Source organism: Ranitomeya imitator, chromosome 7 (assembly GCF_032444005.1).
Source record: "Ranitomeya imitator isolate aRanImi1 chromosome 7, aRanImi1.pri, whole genome shotgun sequence".
Classification (NCBI taxonomy): domain Eukaryota; kingdom Metazoa; phylum Chordata; class Amphibia; order Anura; family Dendrobatidae; genus Ranitomeya; species Ranitomeya imitator.
The window spans coordinates 130,108,267-130,130,638 of record NC_091288.1 but is presented as its reverse complement, the minus strand read 5'-3'; the positions used below and the strand labels follow the sequence as shown (position 1 = coordinate 130,130,638).

The window sequence follows — 22,372 nt, the reverse complement described above, 5'->3', positions numbered from 1 at the left end:
TCCAAAAATTGTTTTATAGGGTAAAAATTACCTCTAATTTAAATCTATCAAACATATATGTGGCCGGAACGAGATGCAGTGCCAGCACTGAGGGCTCACAGGTAGGAGAGTACAGGTCCTTCTCAAAAAATTAGCATATAGTGTTAAATTTCATTATTTACCATAAATGTAATGATTACAATTAAACTTTCATATATTATAGATTCATTATCCACCAACTGAAATTTGTCAGGTCTTTTATTGTTTTAATACTGATGATTTTGGCATACAACTCCTGATAACCCAAAAAACCTGTCTCAATAAATTAGCATATTTCACCCATCCAATCAAATAAAAGTGTTTTTTAATAACAAACAAAAAAACCATCAAATAATAATGTTCAGTTATGCACTCAATACTTGGTCGGGAATCCTTTGGCAGAAATGACTGCTTCAATGCAGCGTGGCATGGAGGCAATCAGCCTGTGACACTGCTGAGATGTTATGGAGGCCTAGGATGCTTCAATAGCAGCCTTAAGCTCATCCAGAGTGTTGGGTCTTGCGTCTCTCAACTTTCTCTTCACAATATCCCACAGATTCTCTATGGGGTTCAGGTCAGGAGAGTTGGCAGGCCAATTGAGCACAGTAATACCATGGTCAGTAAACCATTTACCAGTGGTTTTGGCACTGTGAGCAGGTGCCAGGTCGTGCTGAAAAAATGAAATCTTCATCTCCATAAAGCATTTCAGCCGATGGAAGCATGAAGTGCTCCAAAATCTCCTGATAGCTAGCTGCATTGACCCTGCCCTTGATGAAACACAGTGGACCAACACCAGCAGCTGACATGGCACCCCACACCATCACTGACTGTGGGTACTTGACACTGGACTTCAGGCATTTTGGCATTTCCTTCTCCCCAGTCTTCCTCCAGACTCTGGCACCTTGATTTCCGAATGACATGCAAAATTTGCTTTCATCAGAAAAAAGTACTTGGGACCACTTAGCAACAGTCCAGTGCTGCTTCTCTGTAGCCCAGGTCAGGCGCCACTGCCGCTGTTTATGGTTCAAAAGTGGCTTTACCTGGGGAATGCGGCACCTGTAGCCCATTTCCTGCACACGCCTGTGCACGGTGGCTCTGGATGTTTCCACACCAGACTCAGTCCACTGCTTCCTCAGGTTCCCCAAGGTCTGGAATCGGTCCTTCTCCACAATCTTCCTCATGGTCCGGTCTCCTCTTCTCGTTGTACAGCGTTTTCTGCCACATTGTTTCCTTCCAACAGACTTGCCATTGAGGTGCCTTGATACAGCACTCTGGGAACAGCCTATTTGTTGAGAAATTTCTTTCTTGGTCTTACCCTCTTGCTTGAGGGGGTCAATGATGGCCTTCTTGACATCTGTCAGGTCGCTAGTCTTACCCATGATGGGGGTTTTGAGTAATGAACCCGGCAGGGAGTTTATATAAGCCTCAGGTATCTTTTGCATGTGTTTAGAGTTAATTAGTTGATTCAGAAGATTAGGGTAATAGGTTGTTTAGAGAACCTTTTCTTGATATGCTAATTTATTGAGACAGGTTTTTTGGGTTATCAGGAGTTGTATGCCAAAATCATCAGTATTAAAACAATAAAAGACCTGACAAATTTCAGTTGGTGGATAATGAATCTATAATATATGAAAGTTTAATTGTAATCATTACATTTATGGTAAATAATGAAATTTAACACTATATGCTATTTTTTTGAGAAGGACCTGTATGATGTGTGTGCCAGCTCCTGGCACAAAAAAGTGCTGAACAACTTGGCTTATACATGAGTGTATACAGTACTCGCTTGCTCTGAGTGCCGACCACTGGGTGGTGCTCACAGCAATCCGGCTGTGCAACCATAGAGGTCTCCAGGAGACCTCTGGTTGTCATGCCGACCCATCGGTGACCCACGATCACGTGACTGGGTCACAGGTGGGCGGGATTTCCGGCACTATTGCCTTAAGTTCATGTTAACTGTCACTGTCGGCGTTTGACAGAGGCATTTAACTTGTTAATAGCTACTGGTGAATTGCGATTCCACTTACGGCTGTTCTGGGCACATGTCATGTGTTCAAAACAGCTGATGTGTGCTGGGAAAGATGAGTACTCGCTGCCGGAACCCACATCAAAGGGATAGTGTCCGGCATTGGCGTACTATTACGACCGATATTGGAAAGGGGTTAACCTAGTGTTTTAACACACTGTGGTACCATTCCCTTTGATAAAACTTCACCCCTGCACAGCTCCATAATTATTTATGGATCTTCCTTTCACTCTTCACTGGTGTCGGCTTGCACGCATGTCAGTTTTGATGCCGCCTTGACTTCCTGTCCTGCACATCACGGAACGATATGCGGTCCACCCTTGCGTTCCAGCGCCACTTCACCGGAAGTCACTTAACAACAGGAAGGACGTGCCGAGCCCGCATGCGCCGATAACTGCTGACCACCAATGCGATAGCCAATCAGTACACTCCACTGGGATATATAAAGACACCATCAGCTGGTAATTTACACCCCGTTTCTAAAGGCATCTGGAGAAACTGCATTGTCGGGTGGTGGCTAACTGCATCTACACCTAAAAACACTGGGCACTATTTAAGTATGTTTACTCTTTGTGGCTTGATCTACCTAAAACCATACTTTCTTAAACGCTTTAAGCACTTTGATTTTGTATCTAGCCTTATGAATTATGCACTTGCACTTTATATTAGGTTCTTAGCAACTATGCATTTAGGATTAACAGCTTTGAGGTATAAAATCTATGGATGGGTTCAGCCAGGATAGTGTAATATTTAATTGTGCCCCAATATGAAGGCTCTACACAGGATTCATTCATTAATTTTTTTTTTGTAAGTAAGACATTATTGTTCGAACTGCTTGAATTTGTAATATTTTTTAATGATTCAATAAATGTATTTTTAAAATTATTTTGTGCAATTAATCCTCTTTTCCTGTGAAAACAATTATTTTGGGATGTGTTTGATATTATAGAGAACTATAGTTAATCACTGCTGGGGTAACAGATGCCACCCTATACGTCTCCATAGCTCAAAGTAGTGCAGTTCCTAATCATATGCAGAATCAATAGTAGAAAGAGCGAGAGAGAATTTCTGACGGGAAATTCTTCCACGCATGCTCTTTTTGAAAAGACTGGACCCGTCGCTGGATTCTTACTTTTCACAGGCTGCACGCATCCTGCTGCAGGCAGTGCAGGATGCGTCGCTGACAGATTTTCCGACGTGCAGAAAAAACGTTCCTCTGAATGTTTTCTCTGCCCGACGGACCGTTTGTTATGCAGGATCCAGTGAAAGACGAATGAAACGGATGGCCATTCGTCACAATCCGTCGCTAATAAGTCTGAGAAAATGCAGGATTTTTTTGCAGGATCCTGTACTCTCAAAAACGACGGAATGTGACGGGAGCTCAAAGACGGAAGTGTGAAAGAGGCCTTAGGCTGTGTGCACAGGTTGCCTTTTTTCGCTATAACACATGAAAAATGCATACATTATGCATCCCATCATTTAGAATGCATTCCGCAATTTTTGTGCACATGTGTTTTTTTTCCACAAAAAAAAACTCATCCCGGTAAAAAAACGCATCATGTTCGTTAATTTTGCAGATTTTTTGCGTTTTTCCCGCTGTTTAATGCATTGGGACGCTCCGGGAAAAAATGCGTCAAAAACGCCCACAATCTATTCTAGCAAAATCTGTGCTCCAAAACCTAAATAGTGCTCCTTCCTTCACAGACCTGACGTGTTGCCTAACAGTAATTTCTGACAACATATGGGGCAGCACAATGTTCTGGAGAAATTGCGCAATAAATTTTGGGGTCTAGTTTTATTTGTTAACCATTGTATACCTGACAATTTGCATCAAAAACAAAAATTACATTTTAACCACTAAAAGTTTATTTTCCTATCGCCACGACAGCACCCCTACGAGAGAGGGGATCCGCCCACCTTCCGGACAGGAACCTACAGGATTTAAAGGGGCGGTCCCCCTCACCACTCCAGTTTGGGTTCCTGTCCGGACAGCGGGAGCCTGCAGGATCAGCAGTCTTACCCGGGCCTCCATGCCTCCGCGCGGTGTCTTTTAGGAACGGCGGAATCGGGGGCTCGGAAGCAGCGTCGGGGGTGTACTGCGTGCAGACCCCCCCTCGTCTGGCCATGTGGAGCGCGTCCCAGGAGTCGGGCAGTGCCGTCCTGGTCCGCGGTTCAGCGCGGTGTGCAGCGTCCACACCGGCGCTGGTGAACCCGGAAGTAGTTGATACGCTTCCGGGGTAAGCCGGGGGAGGAGCGCTGCAGCGCTGTAAAAGAGCGACGCCTAGGATAGGAGGCGCGCAACCTTGTCCTCAGTAGGGGACGCCGAGCACCCTCATGGAGAGGGAACGGAACAGCGCAGTAAGAGCGGTAGCGGCCGCTCAAGGAGAAGCAGCAGCAGCGTGGTACGGGGGCAGCAGCGTGCGAGCGCCCCAGCGTCACATTTGGATCCCACTCCTCCAGAACCGGTATTCACAGGATCAGCCTTATGGTGAGTGTTAAATCAGACACCTGGTGCTGATATGGTCTGTTATTTGTGCTTTGTTTTAGGGAAAAAAGACCTCAAAATCTAAGCACAAGCAATGTGCTCTATGCATGACACCAATGCCTGACTGTTATACCAAAAGGCTGTGTCAGGCGTGCATATCTCAGACCTTAGAAGAGGAAGCTCCCCTTCGGGCATCAGACCTTAGAGCGATCATCAGGGAGGAAATTAGCTATTCCCTTAGAGGCAGCCGCCAGGAAAGGTCGGGCAGGGACATATCACCAGGATCTAGCCTGTCCCTGCAAGAAGGGGAATGCTCCCGCTCCTCATCTCCATCCTCCTCAGATGAAGAGGGAAGGCCTTGTTTCTCGGTGGACAACATGGACATGTTAGTTAAAGGAGTCCGGGCTACCATGGGTGTTGCAGAGAGCAAGGAACCAAGGTCCGCACAGGACATAATGTTTGCGGGCTTGTGCCAGAGCAGTCGTAAGGCGTTCCTGGTGGTCGATACGGTTAAGGCTCTTATAAAAAGAGAATGGGATAAGCAGGATAAAGGTTTCCATCCGTCATCAGCTAAAAGAAGGTATCCCTTTGAAGATAATGAACTGGCAGAGTGGATGAAAGTCCCGAAAGTGGATGCAGCGGTGGCTTCTACATCTAAAGCCGGTACCTTGCCGCTGGAGGACGTGGGCCTTCTGAAAGATCCATCAGATAGGAAGGCGGACATGTTTTTGAGGAAAGTATGGGAGTCAACTGCAGGGGCGTTCAAACCTGCTATCTCTAGCACATGTACGGCTAGATCCGTCATGGTGTGGATATCCCAACTGGAAGAACAGCTGAAGTCCAAGGTCCCCAGAGACAAGATGTTGAACTCACTTTCGCAAATACGTGAAGGGGTGGCGTATTTAGCGGACGCGTCAGTGGATTCTTTAAAATTGGCGGCAAGATCAGCAGGTCTCTCAAATGCTGCTCGCCGAGCCCTATGGCTTAAGACCTGGAAAGGGGATGCCCAGGCGAAAGCTAAACTGTGTACAATACCGTGTAGGGGTGAGTACCTGTTTGGCCCGGTGTTGGATGATATCCTAGCCAAGGCTGAGGATAGGAAGAAAGGTTTTCCTAAAGCTTTCAATCCTACCTTTAGGAACACCTTCAGGAGACGCTTCCAATACCGAAGACCTTACCACAACCAAGACTGGGAACCATCAGACCCAAAAAAGAAAGGTTCGGACTTTAACACTTCATCATCTTCCTCAAGAAGAAGAAGAAACTATCGTTAATAGAGATCTTCCAGTAGGGGGCAGGTTAAAATACTTCCATGCTCAGTGGGCCAGAATAACTTCGAGCAATTGGGTTCTAGGTATAATCAATTCAGGGTTAAAATTAGAGTTCAGGGAAAGACCTTCTGAATTTTATATCTTAACTGCCCCTGATTCCTTAGACCAACAAAAGGCCCTTGAAAAAGAGGTCCAAATGCTAAGACTAAAGAAAGTCATAGTAGAGGTTCCAAAACATCAACAGGGGAAAGGGTTCTATTCCCCTTTATTTTTAATCTCCAAGCCAGATGGATCTTTTAGAACCATCATAAACTTACGGAGATTAAACAAACATCTAGAGTATCATGCCTTTAAGATGGAATCTATTAAGACGGCAACTAATCTTCTCTTTCCCAGATGTTATATGACAGTCCTGGATTTAAAAGATGTGTATTACCATCTGCCCATTCACCAGGATCATCAACAATTCCTCAGAATGGCGGTGCGCTTAAACGACCAGGTCAGACACTTTCAGTTTGCTGCAATGCCCTTTGGTCTATCTATGGCACCGAGGGTGTTTACTAAAGACATGGCAGAAGTAATGGCCTATGTAAGAGAACAGGATACGTTAATTATACCCTACTTGGATGACTTCCTGGTAGTAGGAAATTCCTTTGGCCAGTGTAGTACTCGCCTAAGTCATGTCATATCTTCCTTACAGGACTTGGGTTGGATAGTCAATATGGAGAAGTCAAGACTCGACCCATCAACAACTCAGACTTTCCTAGGTATTCTGCTGGATTCGGAAGTGCAACAATGTTTCCTTCCGGAGGAGAAAAAGCAGAGAGTTGTGCACAAAGTCAGTACGGTAACAAGGAAGCCAGATCTGACTTTGAGAGACGCTATGTCCCTTCTGGGATCTCTAACGTCCTGCATACCAGCCGTCCAGTGGGCTCAATTCTACACTCGAGTGTTACAGGCCCAAGTCTTGGATACAGAGAGAAGTCTTCAAGGGCAATTAGGCGGAAGACTCAAGCTGTCCACCACCACTCTACACAGTCTGAGATGGTGGTTAAACAGAAGACATTGATGATGGGGTTTGGCAGTGGTGGATGTGGGGTTGTGCACATGGGAGGAGGGAGTCGGTGTCACCATTGCACGCTGGGCGGGGGACCACTGGGTGAATCTGGCGGGGAGAGGGACTTGGGGATCCTGGTTGGTGGTGGGCTTGCCTGGAGCGGCCGGTGCCGGGCAGCGGCTGCCGGGGCGGACGGGATCGTGGGGTGCATTGGAGGAGGTCTGGATGCACATGATGAGAGCATTGTACTGCCTCTGTGCAGGTCCCTGGTTGGACCGCACGTGGAGTGCTGTGTCCGGTTTTGGGCACCGGTGCTCGGGAGGGGTGTGGTGGAACTGGAGAGAGTGCAAAGGAGGGCAACGGGATTGATAGGGTGGATGGGAGAGCTGCAGTGCCCGGATGGATTGGCGAAATTGGGATTATTTGGTCTAGAGAAGAGACGACTGAGGGGCGATCTGATAACCATGTATAAGTATATAAGGGGACAATACAAATATCTCGCTGAGGATCTGTTTATACCAAGGAAGGTGACGGGCACAAGGGGGCATTCTTTGCGTCTGGAGGAGAGAAGGTTTTTCCACCAACATAGAAGAGGATTCTTTACTGTTAGGGCAGTGAGAATCTGGAATTGCTTGCCTGAGGAGGTGGTGATGGCGAACTCAGTCGAGGGGTTCAAGAGAGGCCTGGATGTCTTCCTGGAGCAGAACAATATTGTATCATACAATTATTAGGTTCTGTAGAAGGACGTAGATCTGGGTATTTATTATGATGGAATATAGGCTGAACTGGATGGACAAATGTCTTTTTTCGGCCTTACTAACTATGTTACTATGTTACATTTAGGGAAAGGAGTATGCTGGAGTGTAGTACCAGACAACACGGTCACAACTGATGCCAGTCCAATAGGTTGGGGAGCTCATATAGGAGATGTTTGGACTCAAGGGCAATGGTCTCTTAGAGGCTCAAGAGTCCTCAAATTGGAAAGAGCTCACAGCAGTAAAGAAGGCCTTACTCAGGTTGCTTCCATCTCTGCAGGATTCACATGTAAGAGTCCAGACAGACAACACAACAGTAGTGGCGTATCTCAACCATCAAGGGGGTACAAGGTCAAGATCCCTAATGAACACTGCCACAGACATACTCGAAATAGCCGAAGCCCACTTTCGCTCTCTATCAGCTGTGCACATTCGGGGAGAGCTCAACACAGAGGCAGATTACCTCAGCCGTCATTCTCTACGTCAGGGAGAATGGGTTCTAGATCGGCGGGTGTTCAGACAGATAGTGGACCTGTGGGGATTGCCCGTTATCGATCTATTCGCAACGAGAGAGAACAGGCAGACCAGGAAGTTCGCTTCTCTTCGGGTGGCGGACAAGCCCTGTATAATAGACTCCCTTCAAATACATTGGAATTTTCCTCTGGCTTACGCGTTCCCTCCAATGTGTCTAATCCCGATAGTCCTCAGGAAGATCAGGGAGGACAGGGCGAGAGTGATCCTGATTGCCCCCTTCTGGCCCAGGAGGGCATGGTTCTCGTTACTCAGGGCAATGTCTGTGTCCGACCCCTGGGTACTACCGTCCAGCCCGGAGCTTCTTTCGCAGGGTCCATTCAGTTACCCCAATGTGGAATCCCTCCATCTGACGGCGTGGAATTTGAGAGGGAGTCATTGAGGAGAAGAGGGTTTTCAGAGGCTCTCATATCTACCCTTTTAAATAGCCGGAAAGAAGTTACCACTAAAATCTATGCTAAAACTTGGAGAAAGTTCCTTGCCTTCTACCAAAATCCCTTTTTAGGCAAGGTTCCAATTCCAGCTATTCTGGAGTTTTTACAGAAAGGCCGAGAATTGGGCTTGGCGGTAAATACCCTTAGAGTCCAAGTATCAGCTTTGGGAGCGTTATATAACAGTGATGTGGCGGGAAATAGATGGGTTTCCCGATTTTTATCAGGGCCACTGAACGTAGTAACCCAGTATATATTCCTAGATTACCACCATGGGATCTAAATTTGGTCTTAGACGCCTTAACAGAACCCCCCTTTGAGCCATTAGATTCTGTCTCCATAAAAAATTTAACCTTAAAAACAGCCTTCCTAGTAGCCCTGACCTCTGCTAGGAGAGTGAGTGACTTACAAGCTTTGTCGATAGACCCTCCTTATTTAATGGTCTTTCAGGATAGGGTAGTGTTAAAACCTGATCCAGCATACCTACCAAAAGTAGCTTCCAAATTTCATAGAAGTCAGGAAATAATTTTACCATCTTTCTGTGACAATCCGAATTCAGCTGACGAGCAGAAATATCACAAGTTAGATGTCAGAAGAACTCTATTAGAGTACCTACATAAAACAGAACCATGGAGGCAGAGTAGGGCTCTGTTTGTTTCCTTTCAGAATCCAAGGAAAGGGGCGAGTGTAACTAAAGCGTCTATCACCAGATGGATAAGAGATGCCATATATCTTGCTTATACTGCTAAAGGCCAGACACCACCAGATGGCATCAGGGCCCACTCCACTCGAGCCATGGCCTCATCCTGGGCGGAAAGAGCGGACGTCTCCATAGACGTAATTGTAAGGCGGCAACTTGGTCATCTCCTTCCACCTTTTATAGACACTATCGTCTTGATTTATCTTCAGAGGCCAATTTAGTTTTTGGCCGTACAGTACTTAGTGCTGTAGTCCCTCCCAGGTGATTGATCTTTGAAAATCTCTCGTAGGGGTGCTGTCGTGGCGATAGGAAAACCGGTTTTTACGTACCGGTAATAGGATGTTACGGAGCCACGACAGCACCCGCACATTCCCCCCCCCCCGTAGTTGTTCACTGGTTTCTGCACCCTTTGGGGAAAGTGTGCTTGTTAAAAATCACTCTTTAGAAGGTGATGGTATTTAGTAATGTTTACGTATATATGTTTATGTACTAACTCAATGGCGGTGTCCCTTATACTCTGAAACACAAACTGGAGTGGTGAGGGGGACCGCCCCTTTAAATCCTTTAGGTTCCTGTCCGGAAGGTGGGCAGATCCCCTCTCTCGTAGGGGTGCTGTCGTGGCTCCGTAAAATCCTATTACCGGTACGTAAAAACCGGTATTTCCGCTTCTCAATTTTGGGGAAAAAAATTCTGTGCGTTACCTATGTGTTTAAAATACTCACTACACCTCTAGAAGAATTTCTTGAGGGGTCTAGTTTCCAAAATAGGGTAACTTGTGGATGGTTTCTTCTGTTTTCAAATGTCAGGGTCTCTTCAAATTTGACATGGCATTCATAATCTATCACAGGCAAATTTCCTTTCATAGCCCTGCCATGTACCCAAGCAGAAGTTTTTGACCACATATTAGGGTATAGTCTTGTTCAGGACAAATTGCACAACAAATTATGGGACATTTTCGTAAAGGATAAGGAGTGTGAATGCTTTATTGTCCTCTGATTGAGGTCTGGTTCTATGTTATGAGGACCCCAACAGTCTGAGGAGCAAATTCCTCAACTGATGTAAAAAGACCTAAATCCATGCGACACATTCATCTCTGCACTGAGTGTGTCAAAGATCATCCGCTTATAGTCCCAGACTCTCCTGTCTATCTGAGTTTTTTTTTCCTATCTACATGCAAAAAGTAGAATCTAATTCCCAAAGGACTCTGGATTACAAATCAAATCTGAGAGACTGAAGAGTCTGGGAATATAAGTTGATGATGACCTTTGACACACTCAGTGCAGGAATGAACGTGTCGCATGGATTTGTCTTTTTACATCAGTTAAGGAATTTGCTCCTCAGACTGTTGGGGTCATCACAACATAGAACCAGACCCCAATCAGAGGACAATAAAACATTCACACTCCTTATCGATGAACTGCTCCAATATTTATGGACATAAACATTTTAGCACTCTCACATAATGGTGGTTCTGCTTCACATCACCTGTCTCACCTATGACATTTTTTCTGGGCTGTATTGTACATAAATGTGTTTTTTTTTTTTCAGAATTTGTATTAGGCCAGTCTCACACGTCCAGATAATTCCGGTACCGGAAAAATCGGTACCGGAATTAGCTGTGTCCGTGTGCCGCTGCGTTGGTGGTACATCAGTGTGGCAGATGTGTGCCGCCCGTGTGCCCACTGGGTACCACACGCACCGTGCAGGAGACGGCGCTAAAGTTTAGCGCTGTCCCCTGCATCGTGCTGAAGCCGCGATTCATATCTTCTGTGCAGCATCGTTTGCTGTACAGAAGATATGAATAATCCATTTTTTTAGTGTTTTTTTCTTGCTTAAAATAAAGCTCCAGGTCCCCACCCCCTGTGCGCCCAAAACGTGACCGCATACAGGAGATGATGCGGTCAGGACAGTAAGCAGCGACAGCCAACGAGGGAGCTGGGTGAGTATTTTCAGAACAGCGGAGGGGGTGGGGACCTGGAGCTTTATTTTAAACAAGAAAAAACACTAAAAAAATGGATTATTCATATCTTCTGTACAGCAAATGCTGCTGCACAGAAGATATGAATCGCGGCTTCAGCACCATGTGGGGGGGACAGCGCATACTTGAGCGCTGTCTCCTGCACGGCACACGGACTGCACGCAGACAACGTCCGTGTGCGGTACGTGTTTTACACGGACCCATTGACTTTAATAGGTCCGTGTAATCCGTGCGCTCCCACGAACACTGACATGTCTCCATGTTTGGCACACGGAGACACTGTCCGCAAAAAATCAATGACATCTGCACAGATGCATTGATTTTAATGTGTCTACGTGTGTCAGTGGCTCCGGTACGTGAGGAAACTGTCACCTCACGTACCGGAGCCACTGACGTGTGAAACCGGCCTTAGTCTATGCCTGATGAAGAGACCTGTGTAGTCTCGAAAGCTTGCAATTTACCATCTTTTCAGTTAGCCATTAAAAGGTATCTACGACTGATGACTCTCAATTCTAAATATTTTTCTATCTCCTGGCTAACACTGTACCAAGATATATATCTTTCCTTTTGAAGTTTGTTCTCTCTTGTCTGGGTACCAATTTTACATAGTGGGATAGTGTCTATCTCCCCCCCCCCCCCCCCCCCCTACCCTCCCTTCTTGTAATTAAAAACTCCAATACTCTGGGTAGGACTTGCTTCACTTATGCTTTCAGAAATTGATAGTGGTATTTAAGCAATAAAACTGCAGTGGTCTTCACTGGCTACAATCACTGGTGTTTATAGGTAGGTGTTGGCTTTATAATAACACCTGTCAAAAGACCTGAATGGAGGGGGGTGTAGCTTCTGAGCCCACTTCATGCCTCTGCTGCATGAGTCTGTAGTACTTCATGTAGCTGGAAGGGATTAATTTAAAGAGGTCATCCTGGACTTTGCTTATTTTTTCCCTACGGGGTTAAGAATTTCCAGGCAGCTACCTGCTTGTTCTGCCCAACACCAGGAGAGATCAGTCAGGTGGAACATCCACATAGTTGACAACTAACTTCCAGATAAGCTAAGTCCTGGATAACTTGTAACTAATTAAACTTTTTTTTTTATTATAACTGCCAATAAATATTTTATAGGATGGCAAAACTCTTCATGATGAATTGGAAATAATTGAAGGAATGAAGTTTGACAGGGGCTACATTTCTCCGTATTTCATTAACACCAGTAAAGGTGAGTGCTTTGTTTTCTATGTACTTAGATTCTGAAGTCAATTGCCATCAGTAATCATTATATGACTTACTCAGTATCAAACAATATATGCTCCTCGGGTCCGTTTTTGTTCAGCATGCTGCAATTAGGAAAGTGACACTTAACATTAGATTTGCCCGAGGTTTACTAGGAATAACTGCTTATTTTTTTCAGGTCAAAAGTGTGAATTCCAGGATGCATATATCTTACTAAGTGAAAAGAAGATCTCCAGTGTGCAGTCAATAGTACCTGCTCTTGAAATTGCTAATGCACATCGCAAGCCTTTAGTAATAATTGCTGAAGATGTTGATGGGGAAGCTCTGAGTACTCTAGTTCTTAACAGGTAAAGACTTCTGTGAAATTAAATGCAAAGATGATATTTTTGCCAATAATGGTTAATGTATGAGGTGTGATTTTATAACCATGACCGTGTCGTTAAGAAATTTAATTTTTAAAATGTTCCTTTTATTGTGAAAACTAGATGGTGGCCCGATTCTAATGCATCGGGTATTCTAGAATATGTATGTATGTCTCACTGTGAGTGGGGGTTAAATTCCGCACCAATATCGCTGATTGGTCGCGCTTGGCTGGCCGATCAGCAAAGCGTGGTTCAAATCCGGCACCAATTCGCGGCCGGACTGCGCCAGTCGCTGAATTGTCGCGGCCGGGCGGGCACGACCAATGACCGAAGCGGTGTTTAAATCCCGCGCCAATATAGCTGATTAGTCGCGGCCGTCTGGGCGCAACCAATCAGCGAAGCGTAGTTCAAATCCCGCGTTAATTTGCGGCTGGACTGTGTCTGTCGCTGATTGGTCGTGGGTTCGTGGTGCAGGATATAGCACAGCCACATAGTATATAGCACAGCCACGTAGTGTATAGCAGCCACATAATATATAGCACACGTGGGCTGTGCTATATACTACGTGCTCGGAGTTTGTTTTTCTTACCTCAGCTGAATGATTTAAATCTGTTAGCTAGCATAAGTACATGTGGGGGTTGCCTAGCAACCAGCAGGCAATCCTCACATGTACTCATGCTGGTTAACAGATGTAAATCATTCAGCTGCGGCAAGAAAAACTATAAAACTCCGAGCACTAAAAAATATTCTGAGGACCCCCAAGCATGCTCGAGAAATCTCGAGTAACGAGTATATTCGCTCATCACTAATGACCAGGGGTTGGGCAAAGATGAAAATTACTCATCAGAGAAGATTACCGTATTTTTCGTTTTATAAGACGCATTTTTGTTCCCCCAAATTTTGGGGGAAAGTGGGGTGTGCGTCTTATAATCCGAATCTGTGTGCTGTGCTGTAGAGGAGGAGGGGGGCGCGACTCTGAAGTGGTGTCGGGGCTGGAGTGGGCTGGCTGCAGAGGCAGCAGGAGGTCCTGTGCTCCCGCTCATTAGCGTCATGTAATTTTCACTGCACCCGCTGTCCATCACCTCGGTGCCGAAGCTGCCAGAGTTGATTCATGGGAGCAGTGAATATTACATGTGCCTGCATCCCCATCACTCTTATATGCCCCCCCCCCCTGTGCTGCTGGCAGGCACATGATAAAATAACAAACAGTTAACTCACCTTCCAATGATGGCTCCGTACTCACAGCTCCTTTGTTGTGATTCCTGTGTCTGTGCTGACATCCGATTATGTGATCGGCACAGCACAGTGATGACATCACTGTGTGCCCAGGTCACGTGATCCGATGCCTGGGAATGGAAACAGGAAGCACAACCGAGGAGCTGTGAGCACAGAAGTGTTGTTTTATCATGTGTCTGCCTGCAGCAAGGGGGGGGGGGGGGGGGAAGCATGTGTCTGCCAGCAGCACAGGGGGGAGGGGGCATGTGTCTGCCAGCAGCACAGGGGGGGAGGGGGCATGTGTCTGCCAGCAGCACAGGGGGGGAGGGGGCATGTGTCTGCCAGCAGCACAGGGGGGGAGGGGGCATGTGTCTGCCAGCAGCACAGGGGGGGAGGGGGCATGTGTCTGCCAGCAGCACAGGGGGGAGGGGGCATGTGTCTGCCAGCAGCACAGGGGGGGGAGGGGGCATGTGTCTGCCAGCAGCACAGGGGGGAGGGGGCATGTGTCTGCCAGCAGCACAGGGGGGAGGGGGCATGCGTCTGCCAGCAGCACAGGGGGGAGGGGGCATGCGTCTGCCAGCAGCACGGGGGGAGGGGGCATGCGTCTGCCAGCAGCACGGGGGGGGGCGTGCATGTGCCTGCCAGCAGCACGGGGGGGGGGGGGGGAGGGGCGGCTGTTATGAATAGGTAATTCAGAACCACAATGGACCTTGAAGTTCAGAGCACACAAAGTGACCTGACAATAACCAAAAAACATAGGACGAGCTCTGAGACGTGGGAACTCTGCTGACCGCAATCCCTAATCCTATCACCCCACACTAGAGGTAGCCGTGGATTGCGCCTAACGCTCCCTATGCAACTCGGCACAGCCTGAGAAACTAGCTAGCCCTGAAGATAGAAAAATAAGCCTACCTTGCCTCAGAGAAATTCCCCAAAGGAAAAGGCAGCCCCCCACATATAATGACTGTGAGTAAAGATGAAAATACAAACACAGAGATGAAATAGATTTAGCAAAGTGAGGCCCGACTTACTGAATAGACCGAGGATAGGAAAGATAGCTTTGCGGTCAACACAAAAACCTACAAACAACCACGCAGAGGGGCAAAAAGACCCTCCGCACCGACTAACGGTACGGAGGTGCTCCCTCTGCGTCTCAGAGCTTCCAGCAAGCAAGAAAAACCAATATAGCAAGCTGGACAGAAAATATAGCAAACAAAAGTAACACAAGCAAAACTTAGCTTGTGCTGGGCAAACAGGCCACAGGAACGATCCAGGAGGAAGCAAGACCAATACTAGAACATTGACTGGAGGCCAGGATCAAAGCGCTAGGTGGAGTTAAATAGAGCAGCACCTAACGACTTAACCTCATCACCTGAGGAAGGAAACTCAGAAGCCGCAGTACCACTCACATCCACCAACGGAAGCCCATAGACAGAATCAGCCGAAGTACCACTTGTGACCACAGGAGGGAGCTCGACCACAGAATTCACAACAGGCGGCATGTGTCTGCCAGCAGCACGGGGGGGGCATGTGTCTGCCAGCAGCACAGGAGGGCTAAGGAATACATTTCAAAAGACTGACGGTCACATCCAAACATAGACTAAGTGTGAACAGGTGCTGAACCTAGAGTCGCCAACTCATATATAGTCAAATAAATAAGGCAGCCCACTGCAGCGCTAAAACATGCAAACATGAAACACGAAAAATGAACTGCATTACTGCACTAGAAATATGAAAAATGAGAGCGTTTAGCGCATAAAAATGGCCAATTTTATGTGTACCTGGTAGCCACTTTACGGCATCTCTCTTATACCAGGTCCTAAACTTGCCTTTCCTCGCTTAGAATATACGTCTCCATCTGAATGGGTACCTGTGACACCTCTTCTTACACTAAAATTCTCTCTCTATGGAGGGGTAATGGACTTGCTGTAATTAAAACACCTGTGACTAGGAGGCGGAGTGCTCAGTCAAAAGGCTAAAGAATACATTTCAAAAGACTGACCGTCGCATCCAAACATAGACTTAAGTGTGAACAAGTGCTGAACCTAGAGTCGCCAACTCATATATAGTCAAATAAGGCAGCACACTGCAGCGCTAAAACATGCAAACATGAAACACGAAAATTGTTTCCTCCTTGCATGTCTCACTCCCCATGGGTCGCTCTCGCTCGTCTTCCCCCTGCATGTCTCACTCCCCATGGGTCGCTCTCCCTCTTTTCCCCCCTGCATGTTTCACTCCCCATGGGTCGCTCTCCCTCTTTTCCCCCCTGCATGTTTCACTCCCCATGGGCTGTTCTCCCCCCTGCATGTCTCTCCATGGGTTGCTCTCCCCCCTGCATGCCTCTCCCCATTGGTCGCTCTCCCTCCTATGCACTCCTCTCCCCTGCATGTCTCACTCCCCATGGGTCGCTCTCCTATGCACTCCTCTCCCCTGCATGTCTCACTCCCCATGGGTCGCTCTCGCTCCTCTCCCCTGCATGTCTCGCTCCCCATGGGTTGCTCTCCCCCTTGCATGTCTCGCTCCCCATGGGTTGCTCTCCCCCCTGTATGTCTCACTCCCCATGGGTCGCTCTCGCTCCTATGCACTCCTCTCCCCTGCATGTCTCACTCCCCATGGGTCGCTCTCCTATGCACTCCTCTCCCCTGCATGTCTCACTCCCCATGGGTCGCTCTCGCTCCTCTCCCCTGCATGTCTCGCTCCCCATGGGTTGCTCTCCCCCCTTCATGTCTCACTCCCCATGGGTCGCTCTCGCTCCTATGCACTCCTCTCCCCTGCATGTCTCACTCCCCATGGGTCGCTCTCCTATGCACTCCTCTCCCCTGCATGTCTCACTCCCCATGGGTCGCTCTCGCTCCTCCCCCCTGCATGTCTCGCTCCCCATGGGTTGCTCTCCCCCCTGTATGTCTCACTCCCCATGGGTCGCTCTCGCTCCTATGCACTCCTCTCCCCTGCATGTCTCACTCCCCATGGGTCGCTCTCCTATGCACTCCTCTCCCCTGCATGTCTCACTCCCCATGGGTCGCTCTCCTATGCACTCCTCTCCCCTGCATGTCTCACTCCCCAGGGGTCGCTGTTGCTCCTATGCACTCTTCTCCCCCACATGTCTCCCCATGGGTTGCTCTCCCTCCTCTCCCCCCCTGCATGTCTCACTCCCCATGGGTCGCTCTCCCCCTGCATGTCTCTCTCCCCATGGGTCGCTCTCCACCTGCATGTCTCTCTCCCCATGGGTCGCTCTCCCTCCTATGCACTCCTCTCCCCCTGCATGTCTTTCCCCATTGCACACACAGCTCAGTGCGTGCGATAACAGGAGCTGCGGGGGTCATGCTGTCACATGTCAGCGTGACCCCCACAGCTGTGACTGTCGCCTGCGGTAACGCTACCGCCGGTACTGTCGGTCACAGCGCTGCGGGGTCATACTGGCAGATGTCAGCGTGATTCCGCAGCTGACTGTGACCTGCGGTAAAAAAGCAGGCGCGGACCGATGAGACTACTGCTCCCATTGGGCTATGTCTGATGGGAGAGTAGTATCATCTGCCACTACTTGTGCTCACAGTTTAAAAAAAAAAACGTTACATACACATTCACATAAAAATTCTAAAAAAATTATACTCACGGCGGTGCAGTGATCCACTGAAGGGGGCGATCTCATCCTGTCAGTCTATCGCCGGCTGTGTTTGAGAGTAGTCATATCACTGATATGATTGCTCTCAAAGTGATCAGGATCGTCGTGGGACATTATGGATTATGTTCTCGGCCGGCAAGTGAGGAATATTTGTGGTTTATTTTATTTTTGTTGCAGGAGACGAGGGATTCGGGGATTATGCGTTCGGTAAGTATGGTTTAATTAAGATTAAGAAAGGACTTTATTCTGGCTGTGTCTTTATTTACAATACAACTATAGGATTAGTAATGGATAGGTGTCTTATATACGCCTCTCCATTACCAAGCTGTGGGTTTGATGTCACCTGACAATAGAAAGGTGACATCAACCCCACAAATATGAAACAAACTTGCCACCGCTACAGGGCAAGTGGGAAGAGTTGGGCAAAGTGCCAGAAAAGACGCATCTAATAGATGCGCCATTTCTGGGGTGGCTGAGAGCTGATGGTTTTTAGCCTGGGGGGGCAATATCCATGGCCCCTTCCTAGGCTATTCATATCCCGCAGCTGTTTTGCATAACCTTTGGTTATTATAGGGGACCCCACGTAATTTTTTTTGTTTGGGGTCCCCCATTTTAATAGCCAGTAAAGGCTAAGTATACAGTTGTGGGCGTGTGTGTCAGCGTGTGAGCGTCAGCGTGTGCACACTCCCCCCATTGACCAGCACACTGCTTTCCTGAAATACTCTGCTCCCTCCAACGTATATCTCTCTGTGACCCCCCCCCCCCCCCCCCCAATAGACCAGCACACTGCCATATGGATCACGCATAATGCTGCCATATCTATGTATCACATAATACTCCCATAAAGACCACACATTATACCGCCATATATATTTATTACATAATACTGCCATATAGATCACACATGATGCCGCCATATATATTTTTTACATAGTACTGTCATATAGGCTACACTTGATGCGGACAAGTATTGTGTGATCTGTATTATGGCATTGTCTGATCTATATTACGGTATTATATGTGATCTGTATGGTGGTATTTTTGATCAGTATGGTGGAATAATGTAAAAAATATGACTATTATATGATAACTATATAGTGGGATTATGTGTGATCTATGTGGCATTATGTGACAATTACCGTATATACTCGAGTATAAGCCGATATTTTCAGCCCACTTTTTTGGGCTGAAAGTCCCCCTCTCGGCTTATACTCTTCATACCCAGGGGTCGGGAGGGGGAGCGGGGGCTGTCTAATTATACTCACCTACTCCTGGCGCAGTCCCTGCACGTCCCTGCTTCTTCCAGCGCTGCAGCTTCTTCCTGTAGTGAGCGGTCACATGGTACCGCTCATTACAGTAATGAATATGCGGCTCCACCTCCCATAGAGGTGGAGCCACATATTCATTACTGTAATGTGCGGTAACTGTGACCGCTCACTACAGGAAGAAAATGCGGCGACGGGGAGCAGACGTGCAGCGACGACGCCAGGAGCAGGTAAGTATGACGGGGGCAGTGCGCGATACTCACCTGCTCCTCGTTCCACCGTCGGCGCCGCTGTGTCTTCCGCAGTGACGCTGAGGTCAGAGGGCGCGGTGACCGAATTAGTGCGCACCGCCTTCTTCCTGAAAGTCTACACAAAGGATGGGAAGACAAAGCGGCGGTCAGCGGTGGAACGGGAAAGGTGAGTATAGCAAGTGCCGGGGGCCTGAGAGGGGAGTATGTAAATTTTTTTTCATTTTTCACCTTCCACGACAGCAGAATAGGAGGGCGTCTCCCCGCCCTAATAGGGGACAGGAAATCAAAAGAGGTTAAATACCCTCCCCTTCCTGCAACCACCAGTGTTTTTCCTGTCCCCTATGGGGCATGAAGAGGTCCTCAGATGGTGCTGCCGTGGCCGGTGATTGGAGCACTAGTACCTTATAGCCGGGCAGTTGAGGTCGGAGGGTTTCCGCTCTCCCCCTCTGTGACTGCTCCCATCTCCGCAGCTTCTGCGTGACTTGGGACCCTCCATCCCGCCCTTCCTGCGCCTCCCTCGTGGAGCAAAGCAGGGCGGTGAAGCTCTCCGGGGTCCTCTTGTAGCTCCCCGGCTCCCCTCCTCGCTGTCGCTGAAAGCCGCGCAGCGGAAGTCACCCTTCCGGTCTAAGCCTCCAGGCGCTGGAGGCCTCGTGCGCGCCGGCCGGCGTCCCTCCCTATGGCCGGGGCTGGTGGCAGCCATGACGGGCATTTATATCAGCAACCCCTACGGACCTGGGAGGAGGAGGAGCATGAATCAGCTGACGACCTCGATATGCGCATATATTCCTGGTCGGGGGAAGCCTCCAGGTAAGGCCTATGTCTGTATCCTTGCTGACGGTGACTGACTGACGGACCTTATGGACGGCGACAAACCCCTGCACTCTGCTTCTGCAGAGCCCAGCGTACACCCTCCTACTGTAAGTAGAGGATGAGGTCCCTTGCTGTCCAGTGATAACGTTATTTAAAATACTTAGTCAGCCTCTCTCTCTTTGCGGCCCCCCAAAAAATCCAGCCGCAAGTGTAGTACATGTGCGACCAAGCTTCCTTTGGCTTATAAGAAAAAGCTTTGCCAACCATGCACAGATGAAGTGCTACGTAGTCCTAGTACATGTACATGTGCGACCAAGCTTCCTTTGGCTTATAAGAAAAAGCTTTGCCAACCATGCACAGATGAAGTGCTACGTAGTTCTGATACTAGTCCTGGACAGTATCAGAACCCTCATCAAACAAGGGGTTCAATCCTCTATGGCGGCCCTGTTCCAAGCTCCGACTCCACAGCCTCCTCCTAAGAAAAGGAAGATGGCTCCTATTATCTCTGACTCGGGCGAGATTCATACCTCGGGTTCAGAGGAAGTTTGGGAGAATAAGGGTTCTACTTCCAACCCCAAAACAGACAATAAGAAATATCTCTTCTCTTCCGAAGATATTGAAGAGCTGATCTCCATGGTGAGGGGCACTTTGGGGGTGGAAGAGGAGGTAACAAGTCATTCCATTCAGGATGACATGTTAGGGGGGTTAAAACCTAGGACCCCGAAAAGTTTTCCCATCCACGAGAATATTGAGAACCTTATCCTTCAGGAGTGGGTCCTTCCTGAGAAAGCTTTGTGTCCCTTCAGAACTAAAGAATAGTTTCCCTCTTGAGGGGGACTGTTCTTTATTGGAGTTGCCTAAAGTAGACGTACAAGTGTCCAGGGTGACCAAAAAGAAGGCTCTACCCTTCGAGGATGCCTCACAGCTCAAAGATCCTATGGATCACAAAACTGAGAGCTTACTGAGGAAATCCTGGGTCACATCTACTAATTTGCTGAAGACAAACGTGGCCTCCACATGTGTTGCAAGATCTCTAATTCTTTGGTTACGTACCTTAGAAAATCACCTTTCTCAGGGGACACCTAGGGAGGAAATTTTAGATTCCCTACCACTACTCAAGAAGGCTACAGGGTTCCTTCAGCTGAATCTGTACGGGTAGCTGCTAGGTCTGCAGTTCTCTCCAACTCCGCAAGGAGGGCTCTATGGCTTAAGTCCTGGGGGGGGTGATTTAACTTCTAAATCCAGATTATGTGGTCTTCCCTTCCAGGGACATTGTGTTCGTGCCAGCCCTCGATGACATACTAGACAAAGCTACGGATAAAAAGAAAGCTCTCCCGGAGCAAAAAAGCTCAAGGAAACGCTTTTTTCATCCCAACCCCCAGGAACAGGTTCCCCAGAGGGATTACAGAGGTAAAGGCAAGACGGGTCGGTGGAGTTACCCCAAAGTGGGTAAGGCTAGGAACATCCTTGTTCCTCAACCCCAGCAGACCACTGACAAACAATGACTGCCCTCCGTTAAGAGGTCGACTCTCAGGTTTCTTTCCCCAATGGCAGACCATCACAAATCGGTGGGTCCTGCGTACCATTCAGGAGGGATTAAGGTTAGAATTCGAGAGTCCTCCTCCTCACCGTCTAAAAATTACATCCCTGCAATCTCCATACCTTTGAGGATGGCTCAATGCAGACATTCTCGATCTGCTTCGGACAGGGGCGATCTCCTGGGTACCTCCTCAGGAAGGAGAAGGCCACTACTCTCACCTATTTTTGGTGAAAAAACCCTCTGGAAAACATCGGGTTATCATAAACCTGAAACCCCTGAATCAAGTAATCATATACCACAGATTCAAGATGGAGTCAATCAAATCGGCAATCCCGCTGATTGGCCAGGGCTGGGTAATGGCTACGTTGGATCTGAGGGATGCTTACTATCATGTGCCGATACATTGCGACCACAGGAAATTCCTCAGATTCACAGTGACCCAAAACCATCAAACCAACCATTATCAATTCAACGTCCTCCCATTCGGGGTCTCGTCAGCTCCACGGGTTTTTACCAAGATCATGTCAGAGGCAGTGATCTTCATCCGGCATCAAGGGATTTGTATCATCCCATACCTGGACGATTTTCTTATTACCGCTCCATCTGTCCCTCGGTTAAATCAGGACTTAACAAGAGTCCTGGATATCCTGAAGTCACTGGGTTGGATTCCGAACCTGGAGAAGTCTGACCTCCATCCATCACCAAGGAAAAAATTTCTAGGAGTTCTTCTGGACTCAAGGGAAAGAATGTCCTTCTTGCCCAGGGACCGTCAGGACGATCTAGTACACAGGATCTCCAGATTCAGGAGCCAGAATTTCCCGACCCT

General features: G+C 48.0%; 1 protein-coding gene across 1 annotated transcript in view; it reads left to right on the top strand.

The window, feature by feature from the left end:
- The window catches only part of HSPD1 (heat shock protein family D (Hsp60) member 1), a 253,106-nt gene that overhangs the window by 110,370 nt on the left and 120,364 nt on the right, over nt 1–22,372 (top strand). Inside the window, exons 6-7 of the mRNA XM_069733806.1 lie at nt 12,374–12,467; nt 12,660–12,828. Of these exons, the coding sequence (XP_069589907.1) occupies nt 12,374–12,467; nt 12,660–12,828 (263 nt within the window). The remainder of the gene's footprint in view (nt 1–12,373; nt 12,468–12,659; nt 12,829–22,372) is intronic.